The following is a 19,855-nucleotide window of genomic DNA, read 5'->3' on the forward strand; positions in this document are numbered from 1 at the left end:
TAATATAAAAAATTGTGTTACTTTTTTTTTTGTAAAGTTGAATTCAATGTACAGTCACTGACAAAAGTTTTTTTTGCAATTCTAACAAATATTCAAAATTTTGCTTGAAAATTAATTAAAGGCAAACGAATTGCGATTTTATGAAAAATTTAATATTAAAAACAAGCTGATAAAAAGAAAATTATTTTTTTAAAAATCACACTTTAAAAGATTTTGAAAGATAGTTTATTCAAAAATCTGTTATACTTTTTTCTCCGATTGTACCGAGAAACATTCTTAAATTGAACTTATAATATTATTTAAAAATTAGAAACATTTGAATCTCTGTGTATATAATGACAAATTCTTTTAAATATCTTAGCTGCAATTTGATAAACGAATATATTGTATTCGTAATCCAAACACTTTGTGTGACAAATTACTGTAGTAAAATCTGAGAAGGGAATATAAATATAAAATTATTTAATGCTCGAAATAAAATAAATATGTGTGAATATATAATTAATGTGTGAATACATAAATTAAAAATAGTAAACGAATCTTTACTATTATATTGAAATATATTTCTTTCAAACATGTTTTTTTCTCTTACGCTTTTATCTCATAATTTTAATCATAAGATTCATAGGTCGCGAGTATTGATATCACGTATATAACATACAGCGAACATTAAAAATTTCCCCAGTGCGAACTACCGGACCGACTCGCAAACAGTGATGAATCTGAGTTGAGCTGGACAACATGATACGGCACTCCCATTGAATATTATTTCAATTTAAAAATTCATTTTCTATTTCTTCCTTTTGATCACTATGGATATCGTACATAGAAAGTGTTCATTTTTAATTGCATTTGGCTGTAAGTAATACAATTACATTATATTATTTTATATTTCCAAGAATATTAACAATATCTGGAAGATATTAATTTTTCATACGATTAGCAATAATTTTCATATTACTAAAATTAGATGACCTCGACACCTCCTTATGCCTTTACCTACAAAAAAGAAATAGATATCAAAATACGTCCCTTTTCATGCTATGCAAGTTTCGTATGAATCATTTTTCGTATTATTATTATACTAATAACAGAGATATTAGAGCCGAACAGAGTAATTATCTTTGGATGCGAAGAACGCGAGAAAAAATGATCGCAATAACATGTTCATATAAGTTATTTTAATTCGTTGTTTCGTACACTATATAAATATCATGAAAAATATAAATAGTTCTTTGTAAAAAACATATATATTCTTGGAAATATTCTTCAAGTAAAAAAATTACAATAAAATGATAAAAATATCGAGACAATTGAATGTGAATTAGTGGAAGAGTGAGGACTGATGAGTGTATGTGTACGAATGATTTATTAATTGATGCGTGATTCATTCCTGGAAAAGCCGGATTTAAATCGTGGCATCCAACAATTTACAAGGAGACCTTACACTGAGGCCGACACGGATTTTAACGAGCTTTGGTATATTAGTAGTATACGTTGAGGTTGTTATCTTGGTAAAGTATTTTGTCCTAACGCTCAACCATTTTTGAGAAAAAAGCTTTTGAAGTTTTGGTTTTTGTTATATACAAGTTTATATTATCTTAAATTCGACTGTCTATCAAGTAGCGCGCTAGCGCATCTAGTAGCGTTCTCGCTTTTCGTGCCGCTAGTTAGTGTTCGATCCTTCATAGAGGAAGTTTTTTTTAATAATTTTTTTTTGTCTGTTTTCAAATTATTTTTTCATATTTTTTAATTTTTAAATATATACAGGAAAGAAAAAATTATTAATACAAAAAAATTAGAAATAATAAATTTTTTCACATCTTGCGAAATTAATAAAGGAAAAGTTTATCCTTGAATTACAGTTAATATTTTATTTTTTAACAGGTATATAAAAATAGATAAATCTTCAATATACTAACAAATAACAATCGTATATATTCTAATCATTAACAATTTCATGTATAATTTTTTTATATCTATGAGTTTTTTAACATTTGTTGTACATTTATAATCATTTATTAAACGCAGGTTCCAGAGTGATAATTCTCGTAAAAGCATTCAAAACAATAAATTTTTTCACATCTCGCGCAATTAATAAAAGATGACTTGTTACATGAACAACGATTTTTTAAAAGATTTGTTGAAAAACAAACCTGATAAACGTTTAAAAATATTTCTCTTTCATTTGGTTTTAATAATTTCAAAGCTTACCATGCATATCGAATCATTTTATGAAAAATTTTTAATGACAATTGATGATTGACTATTGATTGTATCTTGATACAATCTTCACGAGAGATAAATCTTCATTTATCTATTTTCATATACCTGTTAAAAAATAAAATGTTAACTGTAATTCAAGAATTAAATTTTCCTTTATTATTATCGCAAGATGTGAAAAAATTTCTTATTTCTAATTTTTTGTAATAAATAATTTTTTCTTTCCTGTATATATTTAAAAATTAAAAAATATGAAAAGATAATTTGAAAACAGACAGAAAAAAATTATTAAAAAAAACTTCCCCCATGCGCGCCACTTGAAAGACGGTCGAATTTAAATTAATATAAACATGTATACAACAAAAACCAAAATTTCAAAAGCTTTTTTCTCAAAAATGATTAAGCGTTAGGGCAAAATACTTTACCACGATAACAACCTCAAAGTATACTATTAATATACCAAAGCTCGTTAAAATCCGTATCGGCCTTAGTGTAAGATCCCCTTGTTAGACGTTAGATGTTGGGAAACAAAAAGAATACCGACGTTAGGTGTTGAAAAACAAAAAGAATACCGACGTTAGATGTTGAGAAACAAAAAGAATACCGACGTTAGATGTTAAACGAGAACAATCGAACTTGGACAAAGAAGTAGACGTTAAACGAATAGATCGTAGACGAATAGATGACAGAAAAATATAAGAAACGAATGATTGTACAGTAAGAGAGGTAGATTTCAGGTTGAAATAGACAATTGGACGAACAATAAAAATGATCGAGAACGAGTTTACTATTATTTTGTTCTGCTATTGCAATTATTCTTCAATTATACGATGATAATTTCAACCTAATAAGAAAAAATTTCTTTCATGAACTCAGATATATACAATATATTAGACATTCGTTTTATTATATCTATATAAATTGTACATAACCTTGAGAAAAAATTCTTTCAAGTATTACATCTCCTCATTATTAGAAAAATGCACTTTTTCAATTAAGATTTTTTTAATACGATGGCAAAAAAAGGAAATATTTAATGTAAGTATTGAAAGTTCTGCAACTTATATTTACTATAATTACAACAAATTTAAAATAATACGACTAAATGTTTTTAACTGTATGGATTCTCTGAACAAATCTTTCAAATACATTTTTCTTCATTTTTAGAGAAAAACTAAATATGTATTGCAAAAATTTCCTACAGGACGTGATAACAGTTACAATAACCTATGCAATCATTTTAAAGAAAGGTTATCAAACTTTGGAGAACCAAAGCGTAATTTATAAGATAATTTCATTTTTAAAGAAATTTTAATTTTCGAATTAGGTTCACTTATTTTTATTATTTTATTATTATATATATATTAATACCAATTTGTTTAAATAAAATCTAGTAATATACTGAATCTAACAAATTTTTCATACCGGTATACGTATATATACAAAAAAAAATTCTGTCTCTTATCATGAAAATTAAATGTATTTTTATTACAAAAAACAAACTTAATATATATATAATAGATAAATAAATAATTTACCGTGCGAATATATGACGTCTCTCGTTTCAAGAAATCAGAAACAAGTTTTTTATGTAAGATTATAAAACGTTCTTGAACTCGAAGAATGATATCATTTATAATGAACGACGAAAACAAGTATTATGATAAGACCAATTGCAATCAGTAACATTAACTCGTGACTTACGCATAAATCTACGAGCTAATAGTAAACAATTTTTACATTTAGTAAATACTTTTATTTGTTTGTCTGTATGATTTTTGTAAGATACTTAATTGACAAATAATCAAATAGTTAAACAATTGCTTTTATTTCACAGATTTCTTAGTGTTCATACCCGCTTCAAGCGTGACAGTAGAAGAAAATGTTTGTACGGTACCTCCCCAGCCAGCAAATGGTTATCGGCAATTATATAAGTCACAATGTCAATCACAACAAAGCAATTGCGACGTACCGGAGGGTACAAAATTACCAACTTCATCTTTTTTAATTTATACTTGCAATCCCGGATACCGGATAAGCAGTTCCGATATTGCACTTTGTGATCAAAAAGGCAACTGGATAAATATTCCAGTTTGTACTGGTAAGATTAAATACTTTCGTTTTAAAACGACTATTTTGCACTGTTCAATCATTTTCTTAATGATTCTTATATTATTTTAGAAATACGTTGCAAACCAATGGCTTCAGCATCAACAAACGCTCAATGTATATTTAATGGTCAGAAAATATCTTGTGAATCTCCTGTTTTGCCTGGAACCATCGCACATTGTCGTCTCGGTTATACGGAAATTGAAAATTCTGAATCCAAACAAAACAATCGAGCTATATGTAACAATACAGGTCAATGGGAACCACGACCATTACGATGTTTCCATTGTACGTAGGTTATTATTGTTTATGTTAAGGGTAAAAGCATAATTTTAACTTTTATGGGAGAAAAAATAACCTTTCTTCTTTATTAATATTTAATGACTAAAAACCATTATAATTTTAAAATCAGAAGAAGAAACCAAACTCTTATGGGCGTATTCTTAAATACTGTCATAGTATATTTAAAAAAAAATAATTATTGACACATTTTTAGAATTTAACGTATAAGGAAACATTTCTTAAAATTCGATCATGTAACGATTTCGTATAGTTTATATAAAAATATTACTTTTTATTATAATTGTATGGTCATAAACATAATGTATTGCAAATTTAAAACAAATAAGGGTAAATGTTATTCATTTAAGATATATTTAATCAAGTGTTAATTTTTTAATGATTCTATCTATTTTTTTAAAATCTGCAGTTATACTAATCGTTACAAGAAATAACAATTTTTTCATGAATCATGTGTAAGTCACATCTTACTTATTGAATATATTTACACACGACTAACACTATATATTAATCAATTATTTAACTATTTAAGTTAATTATCCACCGCCTAATGCTTTTAAAAGTAAAACAGTTATCTACAGGAAATTTCTTATGTCACTTATAAATAAATTAAAATTATAAACTTCCCAATTTTTTACCAAACTTAATAATTATTCTTTTTAATTGTGTGTAATTTACAGTTTACAATTGTAAATTTTTTCTTGGCTAATATTATATAAGAATTACGAGAATGTCTCATAAAAAATTAATTAATTTATTTAATATTTTAATAATTGCAATTATTAAATAAATTATAAAAATTAATTTATTTATTCAATAATATAGTAAAATTTATTCGAACTATGCATTTTAATGAACATTTTGTTAAATGTTTCAGTATGCGGTCTTGTTATTAAACCTCCTCCAAGCCTCATCGTAGGTTCACATGGCTATTTATCTACACTCTCGCAAATTCCATGGCACGCTACTTTATACGGAGAAAGAACTCCAAATGGATTAAAATATTTTGTTTGCGGAGCAACAATAATAAAAGAGAACTTACTTCTCACCGCAGCACATTGCGTCTATGATGAAATATATCAAAGGATAGAGAACCCGAATAAATATTATATAGCAACTGGAAACATTTATCGTGACTATGATTCTGACTTGCACGATGAGAAATTCGTTAAAAAAGCCAGAGTATGAAAAATAGAAAAAAATTTTTTATTAAAATAAAATCAAATACTAAACCTGGAAATTGTTAGTACGCTGCTTATACATCAATTATAACAAAGTTAATAATATTCTTTTTTTTAAGGTGAAAGGCATTTATGTTCCTTGTAATTATGTGGGCTACGAAGGAAATTATGCTTATGACATAGCCATCTTGGAAATCGAAAGGCCATTTATAATGTCACCTTCGTTATTACCGGCGTGTTTAGATGATGATGTAATTGAGTCTGGATTAGGGGTAGCTTCTGGATTCGGAAGAACTCATGAAGGACCATCCAGTTTTGTTCTGCAATCTGTATCATTGCCCTACATTCCTATTAGTCAATGCAAATCTTCCAAAAATTTTCTAGAATCTGAAAATCTCATAACGATGGATAAATTTTGTGCTGGTTATACAAATGGTGGGTATAGAATCAAAATTAATATGGGAAAATGAACATATTTAAAAACTATACCTACCAATTATTATTTGTATTTTAGGAACAGCTGTCTGCGATGGTGACAGCGGAGGAGGATTGGTGTTTAAAACTAGAGATCGATGGTATTTAAGAGGAATCGTTAGTCTCTCTCTTGGTAGAACATTAACGGGTGGTACAACGATTTGTGATATTCATTCGTATTCACTTTACACGCATATATCCAGTCATATAAACTGGATCGAAGATATAATTCTCCGATTAGAAACATCTCAACCACTTCCTGCATGTCATAATTGAACTATGCAAAGTGCAATTTATTACTAATAATGTTCAGTTCATTCCAACCTAAACAACCACTATCACATTTTCCTCATTTAATCAAAATCCCACTGTTTGTACGGCACCTCCCGATCCTGAAAATGGTTATCGTCTATTGCACAAGTTGTATTGTCAAACACAAAAAGGTTACGCTGTGGAGGAAGGTGTAGAATTAATCAGTGGTTCTCATTTGATTTACAACTGTAATCTAGGCTAAGAAATAAGTGGTACCGGTGATGTATTTTATGATCGAGAAGGAAATTGGTTTAATATTCCAGTTTGTACTCGAAAGATTTAAAACTTAAATGCAATTAAGATCAAAAATATCAATACGAATTGTTTTTTTTTAATATTCTTATTATTTCTTTAATGTTTATTACATCACTATAGAAATTAGTTGCAAATCATTGGTTTCTGTATCAATAGATCCTGATTGTTAATTAAATGGTCAATGGGTGTCTTACGAATCTCCTGTTTTGCCTGGAATCATTGCATAGTTGAGTTGTCGCGACAGTAATCAGTAAGTAGGAAATGTTCAATCCAAAAAAGGAAATCAAGTTACAGGTGATTCGTTGCAACGAAATAACTGATCTTAGAAGTGGGAGTAGGGACAGATCTATAAAGAAGATCAGGAAGAAAAGACTATTATCATTGTTATTCATAATTTTCTTTAATCCGGTATTTCTGTTTTAGCTAATAATTAAGCTTATTAGTTAATAAGCCTGTATTAGTCGGTAAATCTGTATTCAGTTTTCGATATTAAATCTGCATTCAGTTGAAGTAATAGTCCGTTTTCAGTTTCAATAATAAGTCTAATTTCCGTTTTCGTTTATGAGTCAGTATTCGGTATAAATTAATAAATTTTTATTGTGTTCTGTAAAATCAGTGAAAAATTTATAAGATTGATCGGTAACGTAAAAGAATAAATTTAAATATCAACGAATTTGTAAGTTAGTAAATTATTATTATTACCCGCGACTAGAAATATTCTATTTGTATTAATCGAAGCAGAGCCAGAAAGGTATCCCACTGCACCAGAAAAAGGTAAGCACATTTTATTTTAATTCTTTATTATGTATCCATCTCTTGTAATAGAATCCCAATATATTTCATTCTTTAACTACACTCTTTCTCTCCAGTTCACAAATTCAAATCTTATCACTCGCCAAGTCACCCATAATTCTTTATATCATTTACTGGTAAAAGTTTAATTGCTCGTATTACTAATTTAAAAGTGTTATTTTTTATAAACACTTTTTATCTACGATATTCATAACACTTAGAAAAAATTAATTTTTAGTCAGAATAATATTCAAAGAAAGTTCTATATCGTGTTGCTTCATAACGTGTACTGGGAATTGTCGCTGATCATTGGTTTACAATAATTTACTCGCTTAACTGTTTAGTTTGCTTTTTGCATTATACATGAATATCAATTCACACGAACATATTATATTCATGCGGAAAAAATACAAGAAATAAACAAGAGAGAACATAATGAAATTCAAACCATCTAACATCGATATCAGAATCATTCCAATTATAAGAAGCTGTATAAAATAGAATTTAGTCAGACAATACTTCGATTAATTGAGGAAAAAAGTAATTTCTCTCGATAAAAATTTAAATTGTTATGCTGCCACTCTCAACAGTAATATCAGTAGACAGCATACTTAATAAACATCGCATTTGTTGTGGTTCCCATTGACTTGTATTGTTACATGTAACTTGATTTCCTTTTTTAGATTGAACATTTCCTACTTACTGATAACTGTCGCGATAACTGAGTTCTGCGATGGTTCCAAGCAAAACAGGAGATTCGTAAGACACCCATTGACCATTTAATTTACAATCAGCATCTATTGATACAGAAACCAATGATTTGCAACTAATTTCTATAGTGATGTAATAAACATTAAAGAAATAATAAGAATATTAAAAAAAAACAATTCGTATTGATATTTTTGATCTTAATTGCATTTAAGTTTTAAATCTTTCGAGTACAAACTGGAATATTAACCCAATTTCTTGCTCGATCATAAAATACATCACCGGAACCATTTATTTCGAACCCCAGATCAAAGTTGTAAATCAAATGAGAACCACTGATTAATTCTACACCTTCCTCCACAAAATAGTCTTTTTGTGTTTGACAATACCTCTTGCGATAGAGACGATAACCGTTTTCAGGATCGGCAGGCGCCGTACAAACAGTGGGATATCGAATCAATGGAGAATATGTTATAGTGTTTTTAAAAATTGGTATGAATTAAACATTATTAGTAGAAATTGTATTTGTCATAGTTGAATCGCGACACGAGGGATGTGGTTGAGATGTTTCTAATCGAGAGATTATATCTTCGATCCAGTTTATATGAGAGGATACACGTGTGTAAAGAGAATACGAATGAGTATCACAAATTGTTGTACCACCTATCAATTTACAGTCAAGAGAGAGACTAACGATACCTCTTAGAAACCATAAATCTCCAGTGTTAGTCATAAATCCTCCTCCGCTGTCACCATCGCAGACAGATGTTCCTGAAATACAGATAATAATTGCTAGGTATAATTTGTAAATATATTAATTTTTGTATATTGAATTTAATTCGTTACTAACCAAATGCATAGCAAATACGAAATTTATCCATCCTTTTAAGATTTTCGGATTCCACAAAATTTGCTTAAGATTTACATTGATTAAGAAGAACATAAGGCAAAAATACAGATTGGAAAACAATACTGGATGATCCTTCAGCGGTTTTATCAAATCTTGTAAGTAACGCTATTCTAGACCCGATTAAATCACCATTTGAATACGCCAGTTTTAACGAAGGTGACAGTACAAATGGCCTTTCGATTTCCAAGATGGCTATGTCATAAGCATAATTTCCTTCGTAGCCCACATAATTACAAGGAACATAAATGCCTTTCACCTTAAAGAAAAGAATATTATTAACTTTGTTATAATTGATGTATTAGCAGCGTATTAACAATTTCCAAGTTTAGTATTTGATTTTATTTTAACAACAATTCTGTTCTATTTTTTATACTCTGGCTTTTTTAACGAATTTCTCATCGTGCAAGTCAGAATCATAGTCACGATAAATGTTTTCTGTTGCTATTTAATATTTATTTGGGTTCTCTGTGCTTTGATATATTTCGTCATAGACGCAATGCGCTGCGGTGAGAAGTAAGTTCTCTTTTATTATTGTTGCTCCACAAATAAATTTCTTCGATTCATTTTTAGCTTTATGATAAAATAAAAAAATAAGTGTGCCAGGAAATGTTACAGATTATAGATAAATTATCGGCTACAGCTTCGATACGTTCATAAAGAGTTATTCTTTCTGAAGAAACAAATCCGCATTTCAAACTATGTAATAAAACATGTAGTAAAACGGTCGTAAAAATTCATAATTCGAATAAATATTACTAATTTATTATTTAAATGCCATAACTTTTCAACGATATTGTATATATATTTACTGTATATATATTACTGTATATATATTACTTTGTATCATATAATGTTTACAAACAATATAATTCATAATTGTAAACATTAAATTTCAAAAAATTAATAAGTTCAATTATTATGTTTTTTCATTAGAAAGTTTCTCATTTTAATTTGTTTATAAGTGACATAAGAAATTAGCTTTAGATAGCTGTTTTACTTTTAAGGGGCACACCTAGTGTAACCGCCTGAAAAAAGGTGATTTTTGAAAATTTAAAAAAAAAAAAACTACTGCTTGAAATGTTTTAAAATTTTGAGGATATATTTATACATAATTAATAAATATACACTGAAATTTTCAAATGAAGAAACTTAATTTTCAACGAGTTATTCGCTATCTCCCAAGTCATTAAAAAAATAAAGTCCCCTAACTGCTGGAGTGATTATGGCCTTCACCGTGGATGAAATCAAAAAAATTAAAAATATTATTATACTAGAAGGTATTGCCTATACAATGACTCACGATTGTGAAAAGAAATTGAAATTTAACAAAATGGCAGACTTTGAAAAAAAAAAATGTTGAATTTTGCTCAAATATTAGATGATTTTTAGCCCGCCAAAATTACATTTTTCATACAATTGAAAAACTGGAGGGTCATTGTACAGAGAAACGTATACAAAAGAAGTAGAAACAAAATCAAAGCGATCGGATGATTTGTTTTCGAGTTACAATTCCAGCCAATTTGAAAAATGTAGCTTCGAGAAAAACGCGTTTAAAGATAAAATGATTGATTTATAATCCCTGAGCGGCCACTCTTTAGAAAGCTGTAATTTTAAAACTATTTGAAATATTTATTTGAAATTGTAGTATGTTATTTTTACAAATATAGATTATCAAAATAGGTAAAAAAATAAAAAAATCGATTTTTTCAAAATTTCACACTAAGTGTGCCCCTTAAAAGCATTCGGCGGTGGATAATTAACTTAAATAGTTAAAGAATGGATTAATATATAATGTTAATCGTGTGTAAATATAGTCAATAAGAAAAATGTGGCTAACATATGATTCACGAAAATAATGCAATTGTTTGTAACGATTAGTTTAACTATAAATTTTTTACAAAATAAACGAATAATTTAAAAACAATAACGCAACCTTAATACATCAAAAAAATACAGGTGTGTGTACTTATGTACACACGTAAAAAGTTATACTTCTTTGGCGTATAACAAAAAACATTGATTATTTGTGAATATTAGTAATCAAATTTGTTTTTATAATCTTTTGTAAAGTATTCTTGTATCATTGAGATTAACTGAGGAATGTACTATTTGTTTACATTATTTATAAATTATATAATATATTACTGTTTAAGTTATACTTTTCTTTTGCCGCGTTTGGTAAAAAATAATGAGAGGGAATTTTTACGATACGCGCGTACAGCAACACACAATTAACAGGATGAAAGTTTGTTGATATTTACGATGCGTGATTACAGCGATTTGAGATTGTTCACGGGTACCATATATGTGAAAAATCAATTAGTTCTTTGACTAGTCAATAGATGGTGAATACGATTTGCCATTTCTCACAAGTAAAATACTATATTTGATCTATATATAAGATTCAGATATCTAAATTTACGCAACCAATTATAATTTCTTGTGAACGTAATTAATAACATACACCAGTTTTTATTTTTATCAATAAAATATTGTTGTTTAATATTATGAAATTTATTGCGATTACATTAAATACAAAATCAAATATATTAAAGAGTAATAAATGATAAACTGGATCATATTATGGGAAACCATTTTTCATGACAAATGAAAGGAGTTCTCCTGTCAATTTCAGATTCTCTTTCATTAGTTCTTGAAATGGTAAGGAGTCCGACATTTTCTCACGATGATTTCTTATATAGAGCATACACTTTTGTTTGAATTCAAGAATGTTAAATCTATCTGCAAGTATGAAAAGTTTAATTACATTGTTCAGGTTAATATACCTTATTGCTATATTGATTAATTCCGTATTCAAATATTTCATTTGATACATATCCGTTGCTACTATTAAATTTATAAGAAAATCTTCTCCAAGTTTTTTAAAATAAATTTTGCCAGTGTTACCAAGATAAAGATATCTCAATATGATCTGAAATACTACTGGATCCATTTCCTTGATATAAATGATGTTTTCATTACTTTCTCGCATATCATTTCGTAGCATTGCTGCGAATACAGGATTTCTAACAAGTAACGCTTTATGGGCAGAAAATTCTTCTCCCTCGACATTTATTATCACGTCCGTAAATTCTTCATCCTCGTACATGTATTGCAAATTGGAAAGCATCGTTAAATTTTCGTCACTTACACTTTCGTAAGTTATTATTCTATACACGACAGTTACTTTACAAATATAATCTAAATATACATTTCCAAAGACATTGCTGAAGGTTAATGTTGGATTTTCATTATCAACTGTTACATTTTCATTTAAATTGATCTTTGGATTAAACCATGAGATTTTTTCAAACAGTGGTTTTTCAACACAGACATTTTTGTAATCGTCTTTGATGTGTAAAGAAAAAGTTATAGTTTTATAACCGGTTTTAAATTTTACACAACAATTTAAATCAGTGCCTTCTAATACAAATTCAGGAGATTCATATTGAATACGATCATCAGAAATTCGAACTTGAAATTCAAATATTGTCTTCATATTTTCTATTTCTTCAATATTATTATCAAATAATAAACGATTTTTTCTTCTATCACTGGACATTTTTTACGCGTAGAAGCACTAACACTTCGATATTTATTTTACTTTAGAGGCGTGATCACTTCTATATTATATTTTCCGTACTCGAAACTGCACTAACTTTTGCGAATAAACTGTCGTCAAACGAACTTCAATGGGATATGGATATAGTTTAACGTTCTTTAGATATACGTGGTGCGTGGAGAAGAGGGGCTATCGATAACGGAAAAGGTTTTCGATAATGTAAAAAGTAGAAGCAAGAGAGAATGCACATCTAATCGAAGTTTGTTTAAACAACGAACAAACTATCCCGGACCGTTCATTTGACCTTTTTAGCTAATTCATATTCACACACAACATAAAGGACATAACTATCCTGTAATTTCTTACGATGAAAATGACGTTGTAGGTGGCTAATACAACGGTTGGTTTTATTTACATACTCTGCGACGTAATTGACACATGAATATTCTTAGATGATAAACTAGATATCTACATTAGATTTAACACGGTTGTGTGTACTTATGCACGCACGTAAGAAGTTATAATTCTTTGGTGTAACAAAACAAAATATAACCTCAATAACCTCAAAAATAACTCCGAAAATTGTATCCTGCGTGCCAATATATTCTACATTTGTAAAAAAGACGATAAAATAATAAAATTAAAATATTAAATACAATTGATAAAGCTTTAATTAATAATTATAATCTAATTTATTTATACATTGTATTGGGTAAAGATTTGTCCAACAAGGAATCCTCTGACGATTGTGATAAGCTATGATGAGGAAGGAGGATTTAATTAAAATAAAAAATAAAACACTTGGTTGAGCAAATACGAAGTATAATACTTTATTAACTCGTCAGGGAAAAGCCTTCTGACATAAAAACTGTGCTTGATAATTTACGTAATTTAAAATAACTTCAATAACTTCAAAAACAAAACAAAAAATAACTTCAATATTACTATCTATACAATTTCTACATATTAAAATTAAATTAATTCACGTCCATTAGTTGATCTGTTCGCGATTCAATGGGCATGTGAGTTACAAGTGGCTTATAATAGCTAAAATATGATACAAATTATCTAGTAGAAACGTTATCTAAATGTCGTATAAATACAGCATCAATTGTAGTACCATGTCGAGTTGTGGGCATTGTTTGGTCATTATTTATTGAAAGATTTAAATTTTCACGTAAAAAATTAAATATATAAAAAACACGTGTTTGTGTATATAAAAATATCAGAATAAATATCTTGACTATACATATTTGTCCACATTAAATTTAAGGGAGATTTATTGACTTACTTAATGCTGTTAATTTCATATCGCCGTGCGCGCGCATCGTAGAAATTTACTCTCATCATTTTTTCCCAAACGCGCCAAAAGAAGAATAACTTCAATAAATAACATTTTACACTATTTGATTGAAATTTGCTGCATATTGTACTACTGTCCTTATAATTATAATTGAACCGTTTATTTTGAAAGTGGCCTAACTCCATTTGTCGATTATTTCCGGTTACCAAAGGTTTCATGTACTACTTTAAATTATCTATCAATAATGCATTTTCGGTTACTTATATTCCGAGTGAATACGGTAATTCTGAACACATAAGTTTTCAAAGTTAGTTGAATAACTGAGCCGTTCATTTTGAAAGTGGCCTAAGTCCATTTACACTTAAATTAAGATATTTATCATTGATTTTTAATATCAGGACATTCGTTTTTACCAAATGATAGAGATTTTGGTGTGGTAAAAATGGCATATAAAAAAAATAATTTACTGTTTGTCCCCCGAAATTATTACAATATTATGAAAAAGTGTCGGAAAGATAATAACTTTATTGTACATGAAATGAGACAAGAAGATTTTGTATCAATAAAATTATTAGAAGACGCAATTTTTAAAAGGGTAAAGAATTCTAACGGAGAACCAATAAACTGGTTAAAAATATGTTGGATGCGTTTTGTCAAAAATGAACCGTATAAAATTTTCTATAAGATATCAATGAATGAGAACGAAAATTTGAAAGTCCTGAATTTATTACCACGTCGAGGTAGACCAAGAAAGTTCGAAAATATTGTATTGACACCACTGTATAAAAATATAAGATAAATTACAACCGCAAAATTCAAGGACATAATTGACTTATTACGATATATACCACCGGAACATCATGATTTCTTTAAATCCCTTTCACATACACAAAATATAGATGAGTAGAAAATTGTTTTGTAATTTATGTTTGTACAAAATGTTTTGAATCTCATAATTTATGTTTTTAAAGTGTTATAAAGATATGTAAAATAAAATGAGTATTGTTTTTTCTCAATTTGAAGCATCTTAAATTATGTTGAATTGACTTCGGTTCCTTCAGATTTTATAACGAATCTGGTTGTTAATTTTAAAAGCGGCCTAACTCCATTCTTGGTAAGAAAACGCATATTATTCACTTAATAATTGCCATTATTTTAATAGGAACTGTAAATTTAACACCTTTAGATACACTTAAGCATCAAACACAAACCCTTAAATATCTTAATTTAAGTATAAATAGACTTAGGCCACTTTCAAAATAAACGAATCTATTATTGATAATATTTTGATGCGAACTATGTTAAATCGGTAGATAATTAAATTTTTAGATATGTTTTTTAACATGCTGAATTCTAATAATGTGTCCATACTTAATTATTTTAAATATACTATAACAGCATATTTAAGAATAAGCCCACAAAGGTCCAGGTTCTTCTGTTTGTTTCAAAGCTTTGAATATTTTAAGTAACCTAACATCGATATCAAGATATTCCAGGTTACGAATATCGTTCGTATTATAATTTTGTCGACGAAGGAGTGTTGTTTCTCTCAAAATAAGTTTAAAAGGTTATTATGCAACCCCAAACATGATTTATAATAACCACCGTACTTGAAAAACATTTTATTGATTGTGGTTCTCATTAACCTGCATTGTTACCTACCAATAACTTAATTTAATTCTTTGGATTGAACATCTCCACTTTCTTAATAACCATTACGACAACTCAACACTGCAGTGGTTCCAAGCAAAACCGACGATTCCCAAAATACCCATTGACCTTTTAATTTACAATCATCATCTGTTGATGCTGAAGGCAATTATCGGTAATGTTTTTCTATAATGATTAAAGAAAATTTTAGAAAAATATTCATTTAGAAAAATATTAAAAAACCATTACGTATACATACTGACGTACAGTTTTTCGTAATGATACTTACGTTTTAAATCTTACCAGTACAACCTGGAATATTTAACCAGTTTCCTTTTCGATCACAAAATACATCACCGGAACTGTTTAGTTGGTATCCAGAATTACAGATATAAATTAAATGAGAAAAAATTGGTAATTTTGTACCCTCTTGTACGTCACAATTGCTTTGTTGCGATTGGCATTGCAATTTATGTAAATGCTGATAACCATTTGCTGACTGGTGAGGTACTGTACAAACAATTTCTTGGAATTCCACACTTGAAGCGGGTATGAAAATGAAGAAATCTATGAAACGAAACAATCGTTTAAGTATTTGATCATTTGTCAAGTATGTATCCTACAAGAATCATACAAACTAATAAATAAAAGTATTTAAAAATAAAAGTTTCTTTTACTTTCAGCTTGTAGATTAATGCGAGAATCAAACGTTCACCATTACTGTTTGCAATTGATCTTATCATGATAATTGTTTTCTTCGTTCATTATAAATAATATTATTCTTCGAGTTCAAAGATGTATTATAATCTAATGTTTCCTTGCTCTTTATTGGAAGTAAAGGAACAATCAAAATGTTTTATGTTAAGGAATAGTCGGGAAATTTCGAGAAAGACAGAGGAAAAATATAAAATATAAAATATAATATAAGTGACACGCACACACATACACACATATTCAGCTCAATTCGAATCAGTGCTAGCTAATAGATAGTAAGCTAATAAATGTGTAACATTGTGTAATTTTGTGTGTGTGTGTGTGTGTGTGTGTGTAATCTAAATAAAAAACTTCACTTTATTTATTTTTCATTATTATAACATTAAACATATCTTCGTAATATAAATAATATTATATTCGAATTAAACGGCATTTAACAATCTTACATAAAACTGGTTTCTGATTTCTTGAAACGAGAGAAGTCGTATATTCGCACATTAAATTATTTATTAATCTGTTATGAAATATAAATAATACGTTTTTTTAATCTAATAAAAATATTTCAAATTTTTTCATGATAAGAAACAGAATAATTTTCTGTTAAATACACGTATACCGATATAAAAAATTTCTTAGATTCAATATATTACTAGATTTTATTTAAACAAATTGATATATATATTGGGTTGACAACTAAGTGATTGCGGATTTTAAATAAGAAGAAAAATTTAAAATATTTGCTAAAAAATATAACTTATTCAATTAGGTACTGTCAGTTTTTGTCGATGACCTTTTGTCATCCGTTCAGAACAGTGTCATAATTCCACGTTCATAAAATTTTTGATCTTAGCTACGAAAAAACTGAATTAAATGTGATTTGTCTATCCATAATATTCGCAATCATTTAGTTGTCAACCCAATACATATATGAAATATAAAATTTCTTGAAAACGAATGAACCTAGTTCGAAGATTAAAGCTTCATTATAAATAAAGTATTGTAAATGTTAAGTATAGTTTAAATGTATGTCTTCGAAAAAGACAAAATGTATATGACTTGTGTTTTAATTTATTGTAATTTTTGTATACATATTAAAAAAGTCATAATAAATTTCAATTGCTGAAGAAGTCCCAATTAAGGGACGAAACGTTCAACTTGTTCAAAACAAAGTTCAAGAAGAATTCATAACCGTCCAAATTCCCTATTATACCTATTTTAATATTATAAATAAAGTTCTTTTTTATAAGTGACGCTTAGGTTTTTTAAAGTTCGATAACCTTTATTTAAAATGATTGCGGAGGGTATTGTAACCGTATCGCGTATCCAATACTTATATATATATATATATATATGTGGGGTTTTGAATTGTTTAAGAAGTATAGATATGAATGTGTGAATGGTATGAGTGTAGAGTGATTGAAAGAAATGAAAGAATGCATCTGGTCGAGGATAAAGAAAGAGCGTTAGATAAGAATATTAGTTTTAGGTATAAGGTTACGCCGTCTGGACTTGTCGCCTTTGTATAACTACATAGGGTGCGTTCCACTAAGCGCTCACAACGATCAAAATGCTCCTTTAGTCGTTCCACATAACGACCGCGGTCGTTGTGGTCGCGGCGAAAACGTCACTCATGACGTCATTACTAACGCTCACGCGAAGCTCACGACGACCCATCTGAAGACGTGGGTCGTAGTGGGCGTTGAGAAAATTAGCGGTTTTTTCGAAACTGACAACAATAAAAATGGCGACCGTGAAACTGACATTATATAATGCGGAAAGAGATATTTTAGTAGATGTAAATGTTTCTGCAGCGGATGCTCAACGTGCCTCCACAGGTAAATATAATTATATGAAATAAGTTTAAAAAAATTAATTACAGCTTATAATCAATACAAATATATGCATTTTTCCTTGAGTACCAACAACATAACCTATTGTTATTAATGAAAACTAAGTTAGCCGACATTTAGAAATTTTTGATTTTTTTTATTGAAAAAATTATGACAAGTATTCAAAATTTCTTTCATGAAAATTTTATTTTTATTACAGATACAGTATTTGCGACGCAACTTTTGAACAAATGTTTAAATGAATAACTGCAAACATCAACGTCCGCTGATCTTGCTGATAACAACGTTCAATTAACTGATGAAAGCACTGATACTTTTATTGATGAAGAATTCCTCAGTACAGGGGATACTGCTTATTCCAAATTATCAATTTTTTCAATACGGATCAATGTAATCAGTAATTATTTAAGTTTATTTTGAAGGATTACAGATTAAATCTTAACCTCTTTAATCTTTTACTTTCTTTTCACTACCGCCATTTGTATTATTACCTCCACGCTCAAAACGCACCATAGTCCATTCCACTTGAATTTATGACAGTAACGCTCGTAGGTAAGTGGAACGGGAAAAACTGTGGTCGTGAGCGTGATCGTTGTGAGCGCTTAGTGGAACGCACCCATAGAAGTCTCCGAACGTTCTCGATAATGTGAAATACCGGAAAAGCCTTTGTGCGTGGTTTGGAATGATCGGGAAGTTTCCAGGGGAATAACGAGAAACAACGGAAGACGATGGAGGGGATGTAGGGTATAAGTAGGCGACGGAGAGGACTGGTGGCGTTCGGCGGGCTGTGAGTTCAATAATGATTGACGAGTGATAAATGTAACGGAGAGTACGGAAGACAACGGGGAACGGCGAAGGATTACGATAGGCAACGACGAGTCGGATTCGGGTGTTCCTTGCGGTTGTTTTCGGACGTAGGGGGTTACATTTATTGTTAGCATTAGATCATTACGTATATTATTACCATTGCACACATGCACAATATTAGGAAAGTTATATAAACAACATTTCAAAAAAAAAACTTTCTCAAAGGACATATAACGTTTCTCGCGTTATTTGTTACCGATAATAAAATGAACGAAAAGGAAAAAATATTAAATAATCGGAAAGAAACGTTCAATACTTTTCGCAGGTTTGCATACGAGGTCTGTTCAAAAAGTATCACGAATTTTGAATTTCCGCTGGTTACGTATATTCGATTTTGAATTTTTTTGTGGCGTTATGTTGTATGTACTCGTGTCCCTCATTAACGCTGACAAATTCGGCCACTTTGAGTGTTCAGTTAAGGGGAAGTAGGATATTTAATTTTTTTTTTCCATTTTTTGAAACTTTTTCAGGCAAAGGTATCATATTTCAGGAATATTCTGTGAAAATTTCAAGACGGAGATACAGAGAAAAATTGACGGAGATACAGCATTTTTAGAATGATTTATATTACAAAAAAAGGATTAATCGAGCTGAAATCAAAACTACGTTTCAAAGTAAAGAAGGTCGGGTTAAACATAGGCAAGA

The 19,855-nt window shown here is 28.9% G+C and overlaps 1 protein-coding gene and 1 long non-coding RNA gene across 2 annotated transcripts; both read left to right on the forward strand.

Annotated features, from left to right (window-relative positions):
• The first annotated feature begins 669 nt into the window (after nucleotides 1-669).
• On the forward strand, nucleotides 670-7,364 carry LOC122514911 (limulus clotting factor C-like). Its single transcript, XM_043632048.1, has 6 exons — nucleotides 670-858; nucleotides 4,061-4,324; nucleotides 4,405-4,620; nucleotides 5,510-5,814; nucleotides 5,933-6,248; nucleotides 6,328-7,364. Exons 1-6 carry the CDS (start codon nucleotides 813-815, stop codon nucleotides 6,561-6,563), a joined length of 1,383 nt encoding a protein of 460 aa, XP_043487983.1. The 5' UTR covers nucleotides 670-812; the 3' UTR covers nucleotides 6,564-7,364.
• Nucleotides 7,365-18,038: 10,674 nt separating this feature from the next.
• On the forward strand, nucleotides 18,039-18,794 carry LOC122514951. Its single transcript, XR_006303156.1, has 2 exons — nucleotides 18,039-18,328; nucleotides 18,543-18,794. It is a non-coding gene; the product is annotated as an uncharacterized LOC122514951 (long non-coding RNA).
• Nucleotides 18,795-19,855: the final 1,061 nt, after the last annotated feature.

The sequence above is a fragment of the Polistes fuscatus genome, unplaced genomic scaffold (assembly GCF_010416935.1).
Source record: "Polistes fuscatus isolate 324 unplaced genomic scaffold, CU_Pfus_HIC Scaffold16, whole genome shotgun sequence".
Classification (NCBI taxonomy): Eukaryota; Metazoa; Arthropoda; class Insecta; order Hymenoptera; family Vespidae; genus Polistes; species Polistes fuscatus.

What these genes read in the sequence shown, in the direction of transcription:
- LOC122514911 (XM_043632048.1), top strand. Translation starts at nt 813, where the DNA reads ATGGATATCGTACATAGAAAGTGTTCATTTTTAATTGCATTTGGCT. An exon ending in ATTTTTAATTGCATTTGGCT is followed by an intron (nt 859 to 4,060) that starts GTAAGTAATACA and finishes TTTATTTCACAG; the next exon opens with ATTTCTTAGTGTTCATACCC. An exon ending in AAATATTCCAGTTTGTACTG is followed by an intron (nt 4,325 to 4,404) that starts GTAAGATTAAAT and finishes ATATTATTTTAG; the next exon opens with AAATACGTTGCAAACCAATG.